This window comes from Lonchura striata, chromosome 1 (assembly GCF_050655825.1).
Source record: "Lonchura striata isolate lonStrDom1 chromosome 1, ASM5065582v1, whole genome shotgun sequence".
Classification (NCBI taxonomy): domain Eukaryota; kingdom Metazoa; phylum Chordata; class Aves; order Passeriformes; family Estrildidae; genus Lonchura; species Lonchura striata.
In genome coordinates this window covers 41,540,448-41,561,613 of record NC_140703.1, presented here as the reverse complement: position 1 = coordinate 41,561,613, position 21,166 = coordinate 41,540,448, and the positions used below count along the sequence as shown (strand labels likewise).

Genomic DNA, 21,166 nt, shown 5'->3' with positions numbered 1-21,166 from the left:
ATTTCCGTCTTCCCCTTTGCTTTCTCTGGTGTCTGCAAAAAGCTGTGTTCAGTTAAATACACAGCAATTAGAAACTAGTCTGCCACAAGACACTGATCTTTGGGAAACCAGGGTAGGATCTGGTTCAGATTGCTATATCTCCATGGGAAGTAGGTATCTAAAACCTCTACCCTCAGAAGGATCAATGCACTCCATAAGTAATTTAGTAGAGCAAAGATAAGGATCCACTCTGGGAAGGCTGAATACTTGTCTAAATTCCACTGCCTGGGTTTCCCTTGGCTAAGTAGAAGCAAACACACTTGTGTTATCCACCAGCCAGAGGCAAACCATTGTAGCCTCATTGATCCTACTCGTTTTTGAGGGTTTTTCACATACACTGATTTCTGCTTGAAGAAGCAGAAGTGACAGGAGGAGGTGGCTGTGGGTGATCTTAGTTTAGCCCTCATTTCAGATGAATGAGAACTGATGAACAGGAAATCCTCAGATGAGCTTACATAGCTTGTATTCCTCATTTCACTGCAAGGCAGAAGAATGTGAAAAACCTTTGTTTTCAACATGTACCCTGGAACTTCTTCCTCATATTGAGATGGAACTTATGTTTTAGTTTATGGCCATTGCTCCTCATCCTGTCACTCGGTGCTACCAGAATGAGTCTGGTATGAGCTATCCCCTCAGCACCCACCTTGGAGATACTGCTGAGATCCCTTCCCAGTCTTCACTTCTCACATAAGTGCTCTGTTTCTGGAAACATCTTGGGTTGGCCTAGGTGGAATTTCTGGAAATGAAGCCCCTAAATGATTGAATACTTTTCTAACTTGAGCCTTGAGATTTTGCTAGGGACTAATTTCATGCAGGGGCTGAACTGTCAACAGAATAAAGGTGCTCCCAGTCTTGTTTTCTGAGCTGAGTGTGACAGAGCACATGGCTGCATAGTGTCTGTGAAAGCCTAGCAAGGTGTTACAGTTTTGATAGGTGATACAACACTCTCCACATTGGCTATATTTATACATCCTTTCCTCCTTACTTTGATTTTTCCCAGGATGGAACAAGTAATGTCATTGATAAGTAAATCACTGATATTTTTAATTCCTGTGGGTGTTAGGTTTATTGGGGTGAGGGGGTTGTGTGGTATATGTTTTAAAGAAAATCAGTAAGTTTAACAATATGTGTTACATTCTAACTAAGGTGTTTCTTAAATAGGGACATAGGAAGTAAGCTAAAGAGCACATGAACTGTGAGAAGTACACGTATGTTTGCTTAATCTAAACACAACTGATTCTTAGTACATAGCTAGAAATTGAGGCACTGCCAGAATACAAATTATAAAAGAGAAGTTACATCTGTTTTTCTATTGAGTTCTTGTTTCTGTCCTAAGGTAAGTACTCATTAATATAATTCTTGTTTCTCTTTCTTGCCTTTATCGAGTTAATAGATTTTCCTAAAAAATATAAATTAACAAGAAAATGACAGCTTTGTTGTTCTGTGTTTCCATTTTTTTTTCTTTTTTTTTTCTCTCCTTACTCTCCATTTCTGGACTAATTTTTGCAACTTGGCATAGGAATGTCTGAATTCACATCAAAGTCCTGATAATTTTTTACTTTTATGTCTTTCTCTGGCTTGATAAGTTTTTAAAGGAAGGGTGTCAATGTTTATAAGGTAGATATAAATATTGATTAACTCAAGGGTGATTTTGAATTGTATGTAGGATTTCCATGATGGCTTTTGTCTTTATTCAAAGTACTTGTGGAGACATTAGATGTTGCCAACAGTCTTTCTCTGGTGGGGTGCAGTGGGAAATCCAAGTTTGCTCTGATGTAGGAGATAGCAGCACCACCCAGGTGTCTTAGTTCTGTGCTACAGGGCATCCTGAGCCCTGGAATCAGCATTTTCCACAGGCAGGACTAGGAGACAGTGGGTCTTCTTGTAGCACCAGGAGACACCTGAAGTTGGGTTTGTGAGTTCCCGTTTTGCCAGAGCAGTCATGCAGCATGGAGATTCCCTTGGCTGAGGCAGCTGCCTGGGCTATCTGAGGGAGAAAGCTGCAGGTCAGGACATGTGCTGGTCCATCACAGCCCAGGAGATCTCTTGCCAGACATCTTGTCAATCAGCAGTCTCCCTCATGGCGTTCTGTCTGTCCCTGTGCAGCACTGCTTCAGCCATCTGAAGCCTGAGGTGCTGCAATGTCTCCACCTCAGCCATATTTTTTTGACCTTGAAATAGTTTTCTCAGCACAGGCAAGATCTTAATTTCTAGTTTAGTCCTGCCCTCTGTAGCATCTGATACTTGAAAACAAAGGTTCTAGCTTCTTCTGAACGATACCAGAGATGCCAAAAAGTATAGCAGTAACTCAGTGTGTAGGAAGGCACAGACAAGCAGGTGAGAGCGCTGTTCTCTCGTAGACAACATTGTTTATGTAGGCAGTAAACAGGGTTGTGTTTTGAACCTCTCTTCGTCTTATAGTCTTGATTTATCTTCAGTGCTAAGGGCTTGTGCTGGTGGTTGGAAACCCCTAAGTTTTGGAGCACAGAGCCAGATGTGTGCACCATCTCTAGGAGGTCTGTCAGATGGACAGGGCTGCCTCTCCATTGTGTGTTACCTGGGGAACGAGGGACTCCTGCCTTGCCTGCCACTCCCTGCCCCGACTCCTAATGCTGCAAGCAAAAGTGCTTGTGCTGGGCTGGATTTTGCAATCCAAACATTTCCATTAGGAGCTGGAATCAGACCAAAATACTGGATTATCAGCCTGTTTTCAAAAGGTAGGAACTAACTTTGCACTCCCTGGATATGGGCTGAAATTAAATTGGTAGAACAGAGTCAAAATGTCAGTACCTTGCGGAAGTCTAACAACTACTTGAATTTTTTTTTTATTCTTTTCTCTTGTAGCTGAGGATCATCCCATACCAGCTGGGAGCTTGTTAGAAACTGAACTTCCCTTCTGTTCCTCTCATGAATACAGATAATTTTGTAATTATCTTTCTTGTGCTGATCAGAGAATTTTGATTCAGGAGTCTCATAGCTCTTGTCCTTCCTGGCTTTTATCCTCTGGGTTGCTGACTCATGAGAGCATGATACTGTGGACTCCTTGCTGTTATTAATTACATGATGCATATTGGTTTGTCTATGGGCGTTGGTCTTTATTCTTGGAATCTTGCAAATATTTTAAACAATCAGCCTATTGTTTAGCAAGTGCTCTATGCACACTGTAGGCCTTTTGTGAATTTCAGTTTAAAAAAAAAAGAATGACTAATGGAGCACGAATGGTGCTTGTGACACTGTAGTCCATTGTGTAACTATTGAGAGCAAAATTTGCATTCCTAGAAAAGCTTGTTCACAGTCAAAATATAGGACATTTTCTTTATGGCTCATGGGAAAAGATGTACTGTATGTTCAGCTCAGGATGCTACTTGGAAGGATCAACTTTTGAAAAATGTAATTTTCCTCCTTTGGAACATTGAAGTCAGACTGAGACCCGGCTTTGCTTGGCAACAGAAGTGACTTTTTCATCCAGGCAAGTGGCATGGGCGGGCTATTTTAGGTGTGTCACATACATGCACCATGATTTGTTTGCTAAAATGGCTTCTCTTTTAGATGATGGTAAACTTTGACATTGATGGCCCTTTTAAATAGTGAGAGTACATTATTATATAATATAAATGTATGCCTTCTCTGAATTCCAGAGGCAGCCTGGCAGTCTGTGCTTTTCTTTCCTTCAAAAGCATAATTGTTTTTGGCTTTTAGTTCTTCCCCTCTGAGGTTGTCACAGGTCAAGCAGAGGTTGAACTGGGATCTTAAAATGGTTAGAAAAATTGTGAGTTCCAGTCAACTCATCGGAAAATAATAGCTGTCTGTCCTGCATGTGCTTAAAAAGATGGTACTGGGTGCTCAGAGGGGAAAGGCTGCATCTTACCTATGCTATAGGTAGTTTCCTGTGGCATTTGTTGTCTAGGTAGAATTAGTCTGATTAAACTTTTTATTTCACTGTGAAGAATTAAGATCCAGTCACTACTCGCTGGAGATACCACTGCTTTGTCTGTCATTGAAATCTCTTTGGGAAAGGCATTGCCTTTTATAATGGGCAGATGTGGTGCCAGTCACTGTGGGATTCCTGTTCTGGGAGGGATGATGTTAAAATGCTAAAACTTAATTGACAAGAGCAGAGCCTGTTCATGGCAGAGTGGAAGCCAGCACAGAGTACCCAGCTCCTGCTGCAAGGCCCTGGTTCCGGCAAGATGCCAACTGAGCTTTCAAGTGCTTGCCTGGAGAGGGGTGTATGAGGGACTTCTAAGGACCCTTAGGAATATGTGTGTATACACAGATAAGGACTGTGGGGACCACTTAGCCTTAGCACAGATCCACAGAGAGCTGCTGCAAATGAGAGAGTGTGATGTGGGCAACAGCTGGGTGTCCCAGGCCAGTTCAGCCAGTACTGGCTAGGACAGAGTCATATTCATGGAGAACAAGCACTGGTTTGTCTCCCTCTGCTCTGATGTGACCCAGGAGGTTTTTCAATATTACATTTTTCTTCTCTTGAAGAAACAGGAGTGTTGGAAGTATTGAGGAGGGAGAGTTGTCAGCCTGAGTTCAGGAAGTGAGCGGGGAGCACTCAATACCTCTGCAGCATTATACTTGTAAGAAAACTGCTCAAGTGCTACAAGTGCTTCTATTTATTGCCCTGCTGTAAATTCAAATCAATTTGACCTGCTCTCTTGGCATCTGAAACTTTGAATTAAATTGTATTTGCCATTCGTCATCATTAATTTGCAGTTTTCACCTTGATTAATTTTTAGAAATGTACATAATGAGAAACTTTTAAAAAAACAGGAAGAGAGGAAATGGAAATTTGCCCTCTACAGTGTTTTTCTCATTTATGACCTCTGTATCTGAAACTGTATTGCTCAGTGGTGCATTTTGTCACCTGTTTTCTGTGTCAGTTCAGTGACTATTGAAACAAAACATTCTGTTTAATATAGAAGAAATGGTGTGAGCAGCTCGTGCCAATTAGTGTCTGAGTAATTGGCACATCATTGAGAGCAATGAAGCAGCTGCTTTTTGTACTGATAGGGAAAGAATATTCATAAAGAAGGTGCTGGAAAGGTGGCTTTATCATCACTGACTACTGATTTTGGTTGTGTTACTTATAGGAGTGAGCCAAGTTAGTTTTTAAGACATTGGTACAAAAAATAGGTGTCCTTAAGCCCTGTGCATGTACTGAAACTCAAAGTGGGCATAATTTCCAGAGATGTGTTTCCCTTCTGTTCCATTAATTTTTTTGTAGAGTTCTGGGTATTAAATTCATATGCATATTCCCACTCCTGGATTTAGGAGGTGAATTTTAGAGATTAGAACTTAATCTTATCTTCTTTCTTTTTATGGTCTCTGGGTTTTTTTTTTTTTGTTTGTTTGTTTATTTTGGTTTCGGTTTTTGTTGTGTTTTTTTTTTTTTTTTTACAGTATCTTTGAAGCAAGACAAAATGCTCTTTTTAACTTTCCAGTGTGAACTAGTGTCATAGAACCATACAATGGTTTGGGTTGAAAGGGATCTTAAAGATCATGTAGTTACAACCCCCCTGCCATAGGCAGAGACATCTTCCACTAGACCAAAGCCCCATCCAGCCTGGCCTTGCACACTTGCAGGAATGCGACATCTACCACTTCTCTGGGCAACCTGTGCCAGTGTCTCACCATCCTCATCATATCCAGTCCCTTTCTGAGCAGGATTTACTTGTGTTTGGGAAGGTGTGCATAATTTATGTTCTTGCTGATCAGAAGTATAGTAGAATGACTATATGTATGCTTTATGTTTTTGCTGAACAGAATAAGGCACACTTCTAAGAGCTTGCTCAGAAATTATCATTCTCAGTAATTACAGGCTGAAATGGTTTAGCCAGATCACACCTCATAATCATTTTGTGACTTCTGTCTAAGATGTTGCCAGAAGTTGTTATTTGGTTTTAAGTGATACATGAAATTGGTTGTTGTAACTTTTTTTCTTGAGTCACATGATCTAAGGGAAGAGGTTGTATGGAGTGATATGATCCTTAGGCCTGATGTTCACACAAAGCTTTTTACAGAGATCTAGTAGGAGTTTTTCTTTCCTGTGGAGTGTGAAGACAGCAGTGTCCTGGCTTTGGAGTATGAAGAGTTGTATTGTATTGAGTTATATTAAATTCCCAACAACAGGGCTAAGGATACAGATAGAAGAGCTCAGTCCTGCAGAAATGGTGCATTTGTCTGCATCAAGGTAAAGCTTCAGGGCTTAATGGTTTGATTCTTCTTTGCATCTTTGTGCTTATTTTCTACCTGACTTGGGTTCACTGTCATGCTCAGATCCTCGCAAGGTCAAAGCATCCTCTTCAGAAGCTTGTACTTCTGGTTTCTACTTCCAGGGAAAATTATTGCTTCTCTGTGCTAGGAAAGAAGGAACTTCATATTCAAACTCCTACTGTAACAGTTGCCAAACCAAATGGCAATGATGAGTTTTGTTTCTCTTCCTGGGCTTTCTTATACATCACATTTTTTATGTTGTAGGGAGATTACCTTCTATCATGAATGGCAAATGCTGTTTAGTGATAGTTTTTGAAGTGGCTTAAGACTTTATCGCAGGTTTCACCTGAAATATTTCCCATGCATGTTTGTAGTTTAACAGGTCAAGTTTGTGCATCACAGATACTTCTGTTTGCAGCTTCTTTCCATCTTTGTTGACACTTTAAGCTCAGCATACTGGCATACCTTCAATTCTGCTATGGGTGCAGTAATACCTTTCAATTGCCTGAACAGGAACCACTGGAGGGCATCTGTCTGAGTCTGAATTATGTTTGAAAACCATCTGGCATATTGTGGGATAGTCCTAATAATAACAATGAACACTTTATCAGGAATTGAGTCACTGTGCTCAGTTTCCAGTGTAATACTCTTATTAGTTGTATGTATATATTCCATATAGCCAAAGGGTTACTACTGGATGCAGACATTGTATAAGACTATTGTGCCGACAGCTCACATTTGGACAATTTATCATAAAATCTGGCTATAAAGAAAAATGTTTAAATAATAAAAATAATTACCAAGATGAAAGACAAATCAGTGTTAGTTGCATCCTAGACCTGTTGCCTGCTTCTGCGTGGGGGAGGAATGAGGAGAGGAGTAAATAGGGATGGTAGTCACAGGAGTAAGGTGCTGTCCCTGAAGGTGCTTCTGACCTGTTGAAGTGGTCTCTTTTCATACTTAACACGGACATCCATCAGCAAGGACAAGGAAGAGCTGTCTGGGCCTGAAGCATGGGGAAGAGAAAAGCTCTGGGATGTCCTTGGTCATCCCTGGTTCCTCACAGGAGCTCACTTATTTTCTGTAGGCAGACTCAAAGTATTTTGTGAATCTGAATATATGTTGTTTTCCAGAACCTTAATGAGGTTCAGAGCCAATACCATAATTTTGCATGTTTAAGTAGTATTGCAGCTAGCAGGGACAGGCAGAGCTCTAGTGATTTTTAACCCTGGCTGAGATCTGTCCAAACCTACCTGTGTTGTCAGATGTTTGTCAGGTGTCCCCAAGCACAGCACTTAGATGTGCCTATTGTGCCCTGGCCATCCCTCAGGTCTGCTCTGTCTTACTGGTGAAATGCAGCTGTTGGGGGTTTTTCCCTGTGAGAACAGAATGTCCTCAGTGGGGTCTTCAGCACATTAAACTGATGCCAGACATACCCGTCAGGCTGCCAAAAGTACTGCACAAGACAGCTTTAACTTCACATTGGCAAAAGCTGGGATAATGTGCAGAAGCCATGACAGAAGCATGAGTAAATGATTTGCCTGAGATGATGCAGAGGGGCTGGTGGGTTCATGGAGGGAGCTCTGGTCTCCTCACTCTCAGTTTGTGTGCCAGTCCCAGGATGCTCTCCTGTTCTCCCTCACCCAAAGACATATGAAACTCTGTGATTTGAGGATCTTTACTGTTGCACTGGCAGCAAAGTGGAGCCAAGATTGACTAAACCACTGAAACTAATAAACTTCTCATGTGCATGCAGGAACACCAGATTAATTAGTTTGCTAAGCAGTGGAGCTGGAGCTGTGCAGCTGCCTGACGACGGTAAGAGGAGGGAGCCACAAACCAGCGGCCTTTCTGCTGTCTGCTCCTTCCTTCCATCTCAGCTCCCTGGAAATGGCAGATGAGGAGAGCAGAGGTAGCGAGCCAAACATATGCAACCTATGCATATTGTGCTGAGCTGCATAATCCAGGGGTATTGTTCGCTGTGTCTGCAGGCCTCGCTTCCCAAAAACCCCCACTACTGTCTCTGGAGGGAGGCTTCACTGGTGGTTTTTGCAGGAGCACAGGGACATTGGTGTGGGGAGGTTTTGAAAATCCACTTCTAAAATGCAAATGCTTTCCTTCTTTAACAGCCACTCGAAGCCAAGCGTGATCAATAAACACAAAACACTTTCACAGCTCCGACATGCTGTGGATTATGGTTCTCCCCCTTTTTCCTTTTCTTTTTCCCCTGCATAATGCAGTTTGTCCCTTAGTTTGAAATTGAAAATAATTAACAATTTCATAAAAATCTTTGGTTAACAATGATTAGATAATCGTTGCTTGTGTATTAAGCAGTCACTGGGATTGTATCTGGGCAGACAAGTAGTGTCAGCAGAAAAACTGGTGAAATTTTGATCCTTTTGTTAGCACTCTCCCTCCCTGGGAGCTGTTCAGAGCAAGTTAGACAGTTCTTGGGAACTGTTCGGGTCTAGCTTGTCCTCGCTTTGGGGCAGAGACTAGCACACTCCACTAAACCTGTCCTGTCTTTCCAGCTCCCTTTTCTGTCTCTAAAGGGGTTAAATTTTTGATGCAAATGCTTCTACCAGTGGGTTACTGTGATTTTGCTGTGGTTGCTTGGTTGAGTAAGCTGTCCTGCATGGGGTACAGGGCCAGGTTAGCTGCTGGTGTGCCCTGGCTGAGGTACTTGCACCTGTGCTAAAGCATTTGTAAACTCAGCAGAGCTGCTGACCTTTAAAATGCATTTAAATACACAAAAGTGTGGGCCCTGAAAGGGGAGGGATCTAGAAGGCATGGCTTCTGGAGGCTTACCCTGAGCCTCTGGCTCCCCCGGCTGGAGCCAGGGTGGGGGAAGGACCCAGGCACAGGAGGAGTCAGGCTTGTCACCCAATGATAATGGCATCTACAGTACCTTTGAGTACCTTAAAGTACACTCTGAGTACTATCTCCTTATAGGTTGCTGTACAGTAAACTGGTGCTGCTCTGTCGAATGATTAAATTAAGTGTTTATTTGTTTTTTTTTAACATGCTTCTAAAAATCAAGTTAATTAAATGGGTGCAAAGACGAGGGTGAAGACTGACCATGCAGAAACCAGGCTGAAAGAAGTTTCAAGGGAACACATAAGGGGTCTGAGCTCATTTAAGAAAAGTAAAAATGTGGTTTAGTGCTAAGCCTAATTTAGCATGCCTGCAGGCTGCTGTGCGCAAAGTGTTCTCAGCCTTCCTCATCATCTCCAGATACAGATTCCTTCCCTCTCTGTGTGCTGCATCTGATGATTTATATAGCCATGTAATGAATCCAATCAGCCTTGTTACCCAACAGAAGACTCTCTTCATGTTTATTAATAGTTTACAGCCCATGATCAGCAGATTGAGCCGTGCATCCCATGATGCCTGTCCAGCACAATGGAGATGGCAGCAATGTGCAGTCTGGGTCGAGAGTAGAGAGGAATGTGAGCAGCCCATCAGCAGCAGCAGCAGACACATTTTATCAGTTTTGGTGTAATGTGAAACTATACACAGATACAGTGCTTATATGAGGCCTTTTTTTGTTCACAAGAATGGGAGGTTTTGCAGATTCAGTTCTTGCTGTTTTAGTGTAAGATAATTTTCTGCTTGAACAGAGACTGTAGGGTGGCTGTGGCATGAGTTGTATGCACAAGTCCCTCTGGCGATCTGGAATTATGTGAGTTTACCTGGCAACCACAGGAGCTGAGCACATTGGAAAGCTGAGTGATTGGCTGTTGAACCTTGTACAACAAGTGCATTCAGTGGAATTGTGCTAATCGATTGGCACACCAGTGTAATTTATTTTAAAATAACTTTTTACTGTTCCTAAAGGTTCCATTTTGAAGTTTCTACTTCATAGGATGAAAGAGGTGCCAATGCTCCTTAATTCTTGAACAGACAGGACTAACTCCCATCAAGAGCCAAATTTTTCTGTGGTCCTTTTTGTTTTTAACACTCCCTGTGCAATATTTTGCCGAACTACAAAGAACAAAAATAAAAATGGAACATTTTGGCCTTTTGGTGGCTATTTATCAGCAGCAAAACAATTTTCAGACAATTACCAAATCTCCAGGCCCTTTGGAAGCTCAGATACAGCTATTTCTAGGTTGTCACATGTCTAATTAATATAAGTAGTAACAGTAATATTCCTGCTGGTATTCTGCTTTGGCCAAGGCTAGGCTTCCAAGTCTGATAGCTGATCCTTAGGAGTATCTTTTCATCCAGCTAAAACCTTTGTGGGGTTGGTAAGAGTGTGGGAATTAATTGGCACAGGTAGTATTATCACTGTACAGTGACTTCAGGGAGTAACATTGTACCACATAGGATCTTTCTTTACAGTCATCTGGGGTTTTAAAAGCCTTAGTGTCAAATGCTGATTTTAAGCAATTAGGGTTCTAGGAGAGGTTGCAGCATAAAAATGCTGTAAAATATAAGCTTATTTTAATTGTTTACAGCTGTATTAGAAAAACTGTATAGAAAAGGAAAAATTTTGTTTTGTTATTGAGAGAACTGCATTTTATATCACCAGAGATGTGTGCTGGGAGAGTCTTTTTATTCTCCTCAGCTTTGTACGTGTCCTTGAAGAAGGAAAGTTGTGTGCGATGAAAAGAGTTTTAATTCTGAATTTCTTCCACCACTGTACAGCTGCAGTCAGGGCTGTGCTGGCGTGCGTTCAGGAGCGAGTCTGTTTTCATCCCCTTGCAGCGCACTAATATCTCCCATCTGAAGGGCTGAAAAGGAGGCCTTTAGTTTCTGTAATTTAGGATTTGATCCAGTGCTGAGGAAACTTCCCCATCCAGCCATCCAGGAGGCAGTCTGACAGTCGCTCTCTCACCACCTGAGCTGGGACCAAAGCCCCTCTGCAGCTACGCACCCCACGCTCAGACAGACCAAGTTTCGTTACCATCTCAACCCCACAGTTCCCATAGCAGGGTCTCAGGTGACTCGATCCTTCAAACTTAATCTTGGTGCAGTAAGTAAATAATAAAATAGCAGCTCAAGCTGGTGCCTCTGAGGAGGGACCCCAAACAAAGGAAACCCTGGGCTTTCATACCCTGTCAGTCTAAATGCAGGAATGTCTGGGGTCATTGGCTCCTGCCGTGTCTCTGGGTGTCCTGTCACCTGGCTGGGTCACAGGTCCCCAGACCCTTCACTGTGCTATGGGTTGGCAGTTCTGGCTCCTGGCTCGGGCTCTCACCACACACAGCTCAACCTGCAGCTCTACAGCAGCTGCTCACCCAGCTCGGGCGCTGAGTGTGTTCCTCTGCACAAGCTGGTGGTTGTGTTAATGTTGGCTCAGTCTGAGCCGAGTTTTAGTAATGAGTTGTGTGTGCTTTGGTAATCCCTGGTAATGGCAAGTAGAACAGGTTCTTAAAGCACTGCTGAGGGCTGAGTAACTGAGAGTGGAAAGGGTAGGAACAGTGAAAAATGCCTGATGTGTCTGTAAGGAAGGGGCAGGATTTGTCAGCTTTTGAACTTTCTTGAGCACAGTTTTGATACACTCTGGTGTTTCTCTTTACAGCGCTTCCACGTCGCAGTCGGACCATTCCACTCACACCAAATCTGCTTCTGCTTTGTCGTCTGACTCCATCTCCACCTCAGCAGACAACTTCTCTCCAGATTTAAGGGTATGTTTTGTCTTAAAAAATTAAATATACAAAAATGTGACCTCCTTGAGAGAGCATTTTGCTTCTGTGAGTTTGCTATGGTAAAATAATGTCAGCTTTCAGTAATGCCAAAATATATTTATCCAAATTACTGAAAGAACCTGAAGTCAAACAGGTGAAGTTGAAGTTTAATCTCTACCATATGGTGTCCTTCTTTATAAAGTTGTTTAATCTTGAAAAAGCTGACTTCGCAATCCTCACTTGGAAATGAATTTTCAAAGCCCTCCATTTACCTTTCAGTGTTTTAAGTGAAATCCTCAACCTGTCTATTGTATATACTTTTTCTTCCTTATGTATGTATGTTATGTGTATGGGTATATACATGAGGTGTTCAGTCTTGTTTGTAAGCACTGAGTCCTTGGAAGTATCTCCTTTCAGAGAAAGATTGCAATCTCCAAGCTGATAAAAATAATCTTCTGTCACAGTGAATTGCTCTGACATAAAAAAAGGTCCAAACAGGGCTCTTTTAAGTTAAGATTAGTTAATTATAAATTCAGAGTTCTAGTTTGTTGTCACAGGAGTTTTGAAAGCTATCTGTATGTTCCTCCTATGAAACCAAGGGGTTTGTTGATATATCTTAGCTATAAAAAGAAAAAAGTTCCTGGGTATAAAACTGTTGGTACTAGTACATTGTATTAACAACTTAGCATTTCTCCTCTGTGGTTGAGAATCTTTGTAAAATGTAAACACAGTAAAATTGCATGAAAATCTCTTGAGTACAAAGCTAATTCCTTTGACAACCATGATGATTTTTCATCCCGTGAGTGCTGTCTCAGCCATCCATAATTAGTAACATAGTCCACCTGTTCGTAAGTGACAAGTGTATGAATGTTTCATTCTAAAAGGCAACTTATTAGCCAATTTTAAGCTAAGATTTGGAAATTAATCAGTAGTTTATGTTCATTATATGATAGTTTGCGTCTTTTGCCTATGGATACAAATAGTTATCTTCTGAACATGCCTGGGTACAGAAATTTGTAATGTGTCTGAAGTTTTCCCCTTGTGAAGCCTGGGTATTCAGTCACTCTAACATACAGAAAATACAGAAATTCTAACATACAGAAATTTTTAGGCTGAGGCTAAGTGGCTTATTGATATGAATAAAATTGCAAATTCTGCTACAGTTCTAACTATATAATACTATGTTATATATATAATATTCTAAAAAATTAAATTTACTTTCTTAATTTTTTACTGAAGCTTGCATATGTGGAATTCTTTCTTCAGTTTTGATGTGCAACTCATCTTCTCACAGTTTTTGTGGCACTTGAGGACTACCTTTAGAAGTAGAAGACAAGCCAATATATCCTTTTTAGAATTTGTCTTTCTCTTCTGATGGTTAAGATGGCTCAGCGTGTTTTCTTTGCAATCCCGATCGTGTCTTGTGACTCTTTCCTCCCTTTTGTCACCTTATCTGTGTAAACTGTCTGGGCAGGGATTCCAGCTCTCCTCAGCTTGTCTGGTTTCCCAGAGCCTCTGTACTCACTAACAATTAAAACCAGTGTCCACAGAGGAATGCTCACTTAGCTGCATGAGAGATTTTTTTCAAGCAGAAGATGCCTATGTGCATAATTTCATGCTGTGCCACAGTTTCTATAATATGCAGGAGTGGTTTCTTCACAGCCTGCCCACTTTTTTTTATTTCTAAGCAATCTAAAGTTCTGCCTTGGTTGGAACAAATGCTGCTCCTCTTGTTTTAGAGTAGTGTTTCAGGAGAGATGGTAAAGCAGAAGATTACATATTTACAACAGTGTGACTGCAGGCTAAGTGGAAGCACCTGCTTCTGCTGGCAAAAGGCTTCTTACTCTTCACCTGTATCAACTCTGTGTGAACACAATTTGGCCCGTGCTTTACCTGAAGCTTAGTCTTGCAGAGGTGGTGTGAGTGGCTGCAGTGCAGCTGTGTGTAGGTGTAAAGCTGGGTCATTCCTTTGCACTCCAGTGGCTGCTTGTCAGTGGTAGGCAGACCTGGGGAAAATGCATTCCCATGTCTCTACTTGTATGAGAATATAGGGAGAAAGGGACAGTTTCCACTGCTGCAGATTGACTGAATTCTCCTAGCAGAATTCATGCATTCATCATTTCACTCTTCATTCCTGAGAGTGTCTTATGCTGGAGAGCAGTTCTTCGGGTCAGACAATCTGTTCTCTACCTGTGTTCAGCCTCTCACGTTCGTATTGCCAGTGCAACTGCAGACCCAGCATCTGTCCTCTAATCATGACTGGTGTGTTACTGTTTGTTCCCTGGGCTTCCTCTTGCAGCCTGGTGTCAGCTCCCAAAGGGAACAGTTGTTATGAGTGGTGGTCTTTCAGGTCTTAAGTCGAGGACAATGGACGTTCTTTCCCAGGGCTTGTCATTCTTTGTCTGGTTTTCTTCGAATTGACATCTCTGTCATGTGACTGTTCCACAAGTTTTGAAAGTCAGTTCTGTGAAAGATTTTTTTAAGGTCCTGATTGTTTTTGCTAGTTTATTTGAATCTTCTGAGATGTGGCCTTGCCTTGGATATTGCAGATGAGGCAGTACCATTAACTGATACAGTGGCATGAGCATGTTCTCTACTCCAGCTCTTTCCTTACACGCCTGAGCAACTTGTGCAGCTTTCATTGGCACAAGGCAGCATGAACTCCCAAGTGTTACTTGGATTTGAGTACTCAGGTACTGAGCTTTGAGCTAAGCATGTCGCTACTGTAAGACAAAAAGGGGTCCCACGTTGTTCCTGAAAGAATGTAAGAGAACAAGCCCTGAAGAGGGATTTTGTGGTGACTCTGTGGTATGGGTGGCAAGTGCCTGGGCTATGCAATGTTCTCACAGAAAGGTGTTGCATCAGTTAGCTTTAAGAGGCTGAAAATAAGTTTTTCAAGATTTTCATGTGGATATGCCAGTTATGGGATTATTCTCTTGTTGTGTGTTTAAATTTTTCCTGCTAGAGTGAATTGCCATGTGGATTCATCATCACTCCTACCTCTATTTAGTCTCTACCTCTGCGTGTGCATTGGCTCAAATTTAGGAATTAAATTTCTGTGACGATGGAAAAACACTTGCTGATAGCTACAATTAGCACTGTCTTTTTCTGTGGGGAATTTTTAGAAGAATAGTAGGCGTCCATTGGGAGGAGGGAACCAGAGGAAGGACCCACCTAATTTCTTGCAGTCTGTGCCTGCAGTTTTCTTTTGGAGTGCAATTATCACTCTGTGTGTGCACGCACATGTGTCTAATGAGGTAAATGAGACAACCACTAGGGATTCCTGCTGAATGCATATGCAGTATTTTTCCTAAATCTTTCTCCAAAGTATTTAATAACAACCTTTATGAAGGTTTTTTTTTTTTTTTAATAATGTATATTGAGCATGTTGGTATCTGGAACTGAGATTAAATTGCCTTTCCAGTAGAAAGTTTACAGAATTTTCACTTCATATACTAACTCTAAATAACTTTTGGCTGCTTCAGTTAGTTTCATAGGGAAGAAAAAAAAAAAAAAAGCCAACAAACCAAAACCCCAACAGAAAAACAACAAAGCACTCTTAGGTTCTCCTTCCACCCCCTTCATGATCTTAAATCTAAAGCTGTTTAGAATTGATTTAGAGTATATATATCTGGATGGATTTTTTTAGCAAACACACTGCCATATGTTTTAACATAAGTTATAGGTCAGGCAAGAACAGAATTTAAGTAGTTGGAAGTGAAAATTGAGTTGGAAATCCATAGATACCTTGTAATTTGGGTTGAGATGTTAAAAACACCATAAAGCCAACTTTGCCAAAGGGATTGGAGTGTATAAATAGCTGTTACAGATCTGAGAAGTTGGTGGTTTATAAAATACAGTGAGTTTCTTGCTCCTAAGTCCTGTAGGCAATATTTTCTCCTGTGCTTATGAGGAGATGTGTCTGTGCATTTTATAGTACGTAAGTCTTCTTGCTGATGCTCTATCTTTTTTCAGTAGGGATTTTCATTTTTAGGTAGCTGTTGCTTTATAGGGTAATGCCTGAAGTTTACCATGTTGAAAGCTTTGGAGTAACCCTTATAAAAGGCTTGTATCCTGTTCATTTGCAGTTGAGAAGCAGTGGATATGGCCCTAGAGCCTGCTGCCACATTTCTTGAGAACAGTACCTTTGCCTGATAATTTGTTAAGGCCTATTATGTTTGCTTTTGGATTATATGCAGTAATGGCTTAAACAAAAGGACAGATAGTCAAATGTTGTTTTCTTTATATTGCTTCTTGCACCTAGAAAGAAGGAAGCTACAGCAGATCTGTGTCACCTGCTTGGTTGTGCAGCCTTCATAAAAGGTGGTTTAAATCTTTGCTGTTAGCATTGCTGTTGCTGCCACTAAACCGTTCTCTCCTTTGAGGGCAACAATGAGATCCACAATTCCTGATACTCCTCTGAAGTCCAGACAAAATTCTGTACAAGCATATCACTGTTCATGACTGTTTGCTCCCTACGTAATGATTTTCTTCTTTAATATATGAGGAATTGTTGGATTCACAGTAAATAGGTTTATGCATGAGGTGCGAGAATATTATTGTAGCATTCCCAGGACTTAGGTTAGAAATGGGAAGAAACAGAGTGGCTTGTAACTTTAATTTGTTATTTATTATGTGTATGGTTAGAGACTGTAGACAAGCCCATGTGGTTTATTTTGTAAGATACATAACTGGTGCATGACAAAAGGTATATGAAGGAGTATTTCCTTCCAAGACAGTAAATGGATACTGTTGTTGTCTCCTTAGGTTTCCTGGATTAAATCTGTTTGGGCAAGTCTGTATTGAAGCTAGCCAGCCACAATTCCTTTACGTTCAGTAGAAGGACATGCATCATTTATGATCTGATCGATATCAGCTTTAAGGATCTGCCCATGTTAGGTGAGAATGTCATGGAGTTGAGCTAGAGAAGTCCTTGGCACAGATGGTGGGAACATACTTTGAGGGGTAGCAAGTGATTTCTGTGGATCCCTTTAACTGGGCTCAAGTAAAGGTTCAGTTTTATCTCTTTTGAGGACCTAAAGTGTTTATCTTTTGACTGTGTATTTCCAGATATACCTATATTCTCTTCTGAGTGCAGTATCTCTAGATATAGGCTTCTAAAATTGAGGTAAATCCTGTCCCTCAGATGATATTGGGCAGTATTAATTGAAATGCCAGTCAATGACTTTGCCACCTTTGCTTTACTCTAGCTTTAATGCAAAGTAGCTTAGTCTAGTTTTATGTAGAACACATATTGTTAGTAGAAAAACATATTGAAGAAAGATGTGATTTCCCCCCCACCCCCCATCCTTTGCTGTAAATCACTAAAACTAGCCTCAGTGAGCTTTTCCATTACTATCTCCCTGCCAATGCAGGAAATATGTCAGGCTTTGGTTATGTGTAACACATGTTCAACAAGAGCTGGGTTTAGAGAGTGACATAACGTTTTAAACTCTAAGCACTCATTTAAGCAATGTTTTTCAGTTTTGATTTTAAGGGGCTTTTCAGTCAGTGAAAGATGCTGGCTTGGAAGCACTAAATCATGACAAAATCTCTGCCTAAGCTCCTCCATGGTATTTGAAGACCTTTGGCCCTGCCAGTCAGCTCCATGATAATACATGAAGATAAATACTCCTGTTTCAGACTAGCCCTTGACTCTTTGCATGGGAGTGCCTGTAAGCAGCCTTGTTCATAGCAAATGCAAAGATGTCTTCTGTGTTGGGAGCCTTCCTTCCTGGTGCCCTGGGCTGTGACTGCTATTAAGTTACAGACTGTATTGTGCAAGCCACCAGATGGTGAAGGTAATTGACCTGTGGTCACAAAACACTTGGCTACATGTGAGCTGGTGATGCAGCAGTGAAATTGAATAAACTGTTCATCTTCTTACTGTCACTGTGTGAAGACTTGACCGTGTATTTCTCTGCATCATTGTATGGCTCCCTTCTCACATGGAGGTGCACTTCACATTTTCGTGTCTCTGGTACAGGAGTAGAAGCTATGCAGGCAGAAGTGGCCTTTACCTGACTTGGCAGTAGTATTTCCATTGGTCCCTTTGTACATGGGGATGAAGTCCAGGGGCCAAATCCAAGAACAGGCAGTGCTTTATGTTATCAAAGGTGTCAAACAGAGGGACTTAAAGAGCAGCAGAAGAGAAGTAAGGAAGTCTTATAGGGAAACATATTTTAACTATCTCTAAATTCTGATTTTGACCATACAAATTGCATGTGTTTCCCTGGGGAAAATGGGCTTCCTTTCTTTGCAGCATTAAGCTGTTGATGAACAAAGGCACAAAGGACTAGTTCTGGAGAATGAATGATGCTCTTGTCCATAAACATGGTCATACCAGGACAGCCCTGTCAGTGACTGCAATTTAGCCCCTGCCATTGCCACATTTTTCAAGGACTCCAGTTTATAGTAAGTGTTGCATATTTCATAAGAATTATAGGAATTTTCCTTTTAAAATATCCCAAGAGATGGAAAATCTTGGTGCCCTCCTTGCGCCTCCCCAGTAAGTCCTTTTTTGCACTTCCCCCTTTCAAGGAAACAAACCCAATATATATAGCCAACCTCTGGGTTGAAAAATATTGATTTCATGCAAATTAGATAGGGGAAAAAGCCAGATGCAGTCAGTTTTCTGTCTCCTTTACATGGAAATAATACTCCCTAAGTGCTCATCTAGTTAGAAAAGAGCAAAGACAGCGAATGTTGCTATTTTTTCATATATAGAGGTACCTAAATGCTTGAACATGGATTAATGCACAGTGAAAGAAATCTCTGGAAGCATTTATGATTGCCATCTATTAGGAATGGAAAGCTAAGGAGAATGAGCAAATGGCCTTCATATGTTCTCAAAAATATTTTCATCTCATCCTAATCGACTGCCATATTTCCACTAGCTACACAGTGCAAGAATTTTCTTTCTGTTGAGTAAAACCAGGTAAGAGGTGGCTTCCCCCCCTGCCCCCTGTTAGTTATAGTTTTGTAAACTGAAGGACAGATCAGGCAGGAATGAACAAGCATGGTATTTAAAGGGAGTACATGGATTTGTGATTGCATGCAGTGCCTGCCAAGATTTGATTGTCTGTAGATGTTTTTGCACAGAATTAAACATTTTTGTTCCCTTCTGTATGTTTTTGTTCCCTTCTGTATGATTGTTTGCTCCTTATAAATATATAATTATCTGTCTCAAACTCAAAAGTGAAATTCTTAGTAAGGGAGGGTATTCTGTGACTTATTTTAGTTGGTAGAATTTATAACTTTGGTTTTGGTCAGAGTGTTTTTCTATCACTTAAGACTGTTGATATGAAATTCACTGAACTACATTAATGGTTTTCTTGAAACTTTTAATCTTCTTTTTGCATTTAAGTTGTTTGCTAAACAAAATTCAGTAAAAATAAAGGATAGAGCCAAGCTAATGTGATGTCCAAAGTTTTTGAGCAGCCTGTGGAGAACAGAGGGGTTGTGGTTTGAGATGTATGTGGAACCCTTGGCAGTGAAGAAGGTTCTGTATTAAAAAATGTTGGACTTGTCTGAATAGATAATATCTGCAACCTTCTGTGCCAGGGAGTGTTGCTGAGTTGAGTCAATGACGACTTTCTGTCAGAGCCTAATGAGAGAATTGTCTTGAGGCACCAAGCCATACAAACTTGAAGAGACAAGCCGGCCGTGGTTGAACGAGTGGCCCTCAACAATGTGCTCCTTTGAGCTTCTAAGCTTTGCCTTGTAGCTGTGCAGCGAGGGCCCAGGAGATTCACCAGCCCAGGGAACCCAGAGAGGCTGTTCTTTGTCACTGGACATGCGGGTCTGAGTGGAGAAGAACATCGTGGAAAAAACAAAGCAGAAAACTCCAGGGAAACACTGCATGGTGTCTACTTCCTCCTGCAGAAGAGTCTCTTTATATTACTTTAGGGACCGTATTTCTTTTTTTTAAATACAATAATCTTCAGCTTCTTTGTAAAGATTTTCAGGACTGTGGTAAGTAAGCAAGTGATTTCTCAAGCACTTTTATGCTTTCTCAAAACATATATGGTAGGTAGAGATCACAGTTTGTGATTTGTTTTTTTTTTAGTTATGTCAGGAAGGAGTAGTTAAAGGGCAGTTGCAGTGTACTTTGTATGTTATTACTGTCTTTAGAGTAGTGTAATACGTGATCTGTTGTCAGAACTTTTTTTTTTTTTTTAACCAAGCTAGGAGGCTGGTGCCTTTGGCCAAGTGCTCTTTTAGGAGCTGAATGAGTTTGATATGGTCTTTGGACAGTATATTTGATTCTTTGTGTATTCTTCTTAAGTGATCCATGTGTCCATGATGTTTTGTCTTTCCCCCTTTGAACTTTTAATATCCCAAAAGAATAAGACATAAAGCATTTCTCTGCAATTAATATCTTGCAGCTCTGAATGTCTCTAACATAGTTTTTCAATCCATCTGGTCATAATCCTCAGAAAAATCCCTGTGCCTCAGTCAAGCAGAGATATTTCTGTTCTTTCCAATAGTCTTTCTGCTGTGGTATTCTTAATGATTCAAAAATAATCAACAAAGTCCATTTACTTGCTTGATTTATGTTTTATTGCATTTTCAGTAGGATTCTTACCACACAAATCTTCTCCAAGTACACTTGAAACAGCCATAAATGGCAGCTGAAATTCTCCTCAAAGTAGTGCAGTGTTTGCAGTCAAGTAAGCATGGCTTCTGTTCCACAGTCCTGATGGTTGAGCAATGAGAGGACAAAAGCACCTTAGCACTAAAATGCTAGGAAAAATGTGCCTTTTTTTCTGTTGTAAGAAATGTTTCATTTAGAGAAGAAACCTATCCACCTGTGAAAAACTGTTCTTAAGAAGCATACTCATCTTGTTTCTGCACAGATCTGTGTCAGTTCTGCAGCTTCTGTCAATGTCAGCTGGGCAGAATTTGAATGCTGTGGAGACTTTTTTCCTGGCATGAATGGAAAGAGCTTCTCTATCTGTTCTGTTTCAGACCTTTTTGCACCATCATTGGAATAATGATAAATTTGGATGCATCTGCCATAGTGGCAATGTCCTTCATTGATTGACTGATGGAAACAGCCATGAAAGAGAAAAGGGATGGAGTGGTAGAGCAATTCAGGGGAAGGAATAGGTGAATATGGTTTGAGACCCCCCCCTGCCCAAAAGGTGTTTAAAGCACAGAAGCATTAGTTATATAAGTGTATATGTTTTGCTGTTAATTTACAACCAAAATTAATAAATTAATCAAATATGTAAAAGTAATCCTATGGTTGAGTCTTTGCAGAAAGG

At 40.9% G+C, this 21,166-nt stretch overlaps 1 protein-coding gene across 2 annotated transcripts in view; it reads left to right on the top strand.

The window, feature by feature from the left end:
• The window catches only part of MTMR2 (myotubularin related protein 2), a 60,844-nt gene that overhangs the window by 9,843 nt on the left and 29,835 nt on the right, over positions 1-21,166 (top strand). Inside the window, exon 2 of one of the 2 annotated variants that reach the window (XM_021536549.3) lies at positions 11,792-11,897. In XM_021536549.3, coding sequence (XP_021392224.2) covers positions 11,792-11,897 — 106 coding nt within the window. Of the gene's footprint in view, positions 1-11,791; positions 11,898-16,775; positions 16,797-21,166 lie in introns of those variants that run through there. The other variant, XM_021536550.4, reaches the window with a different exon arrangement.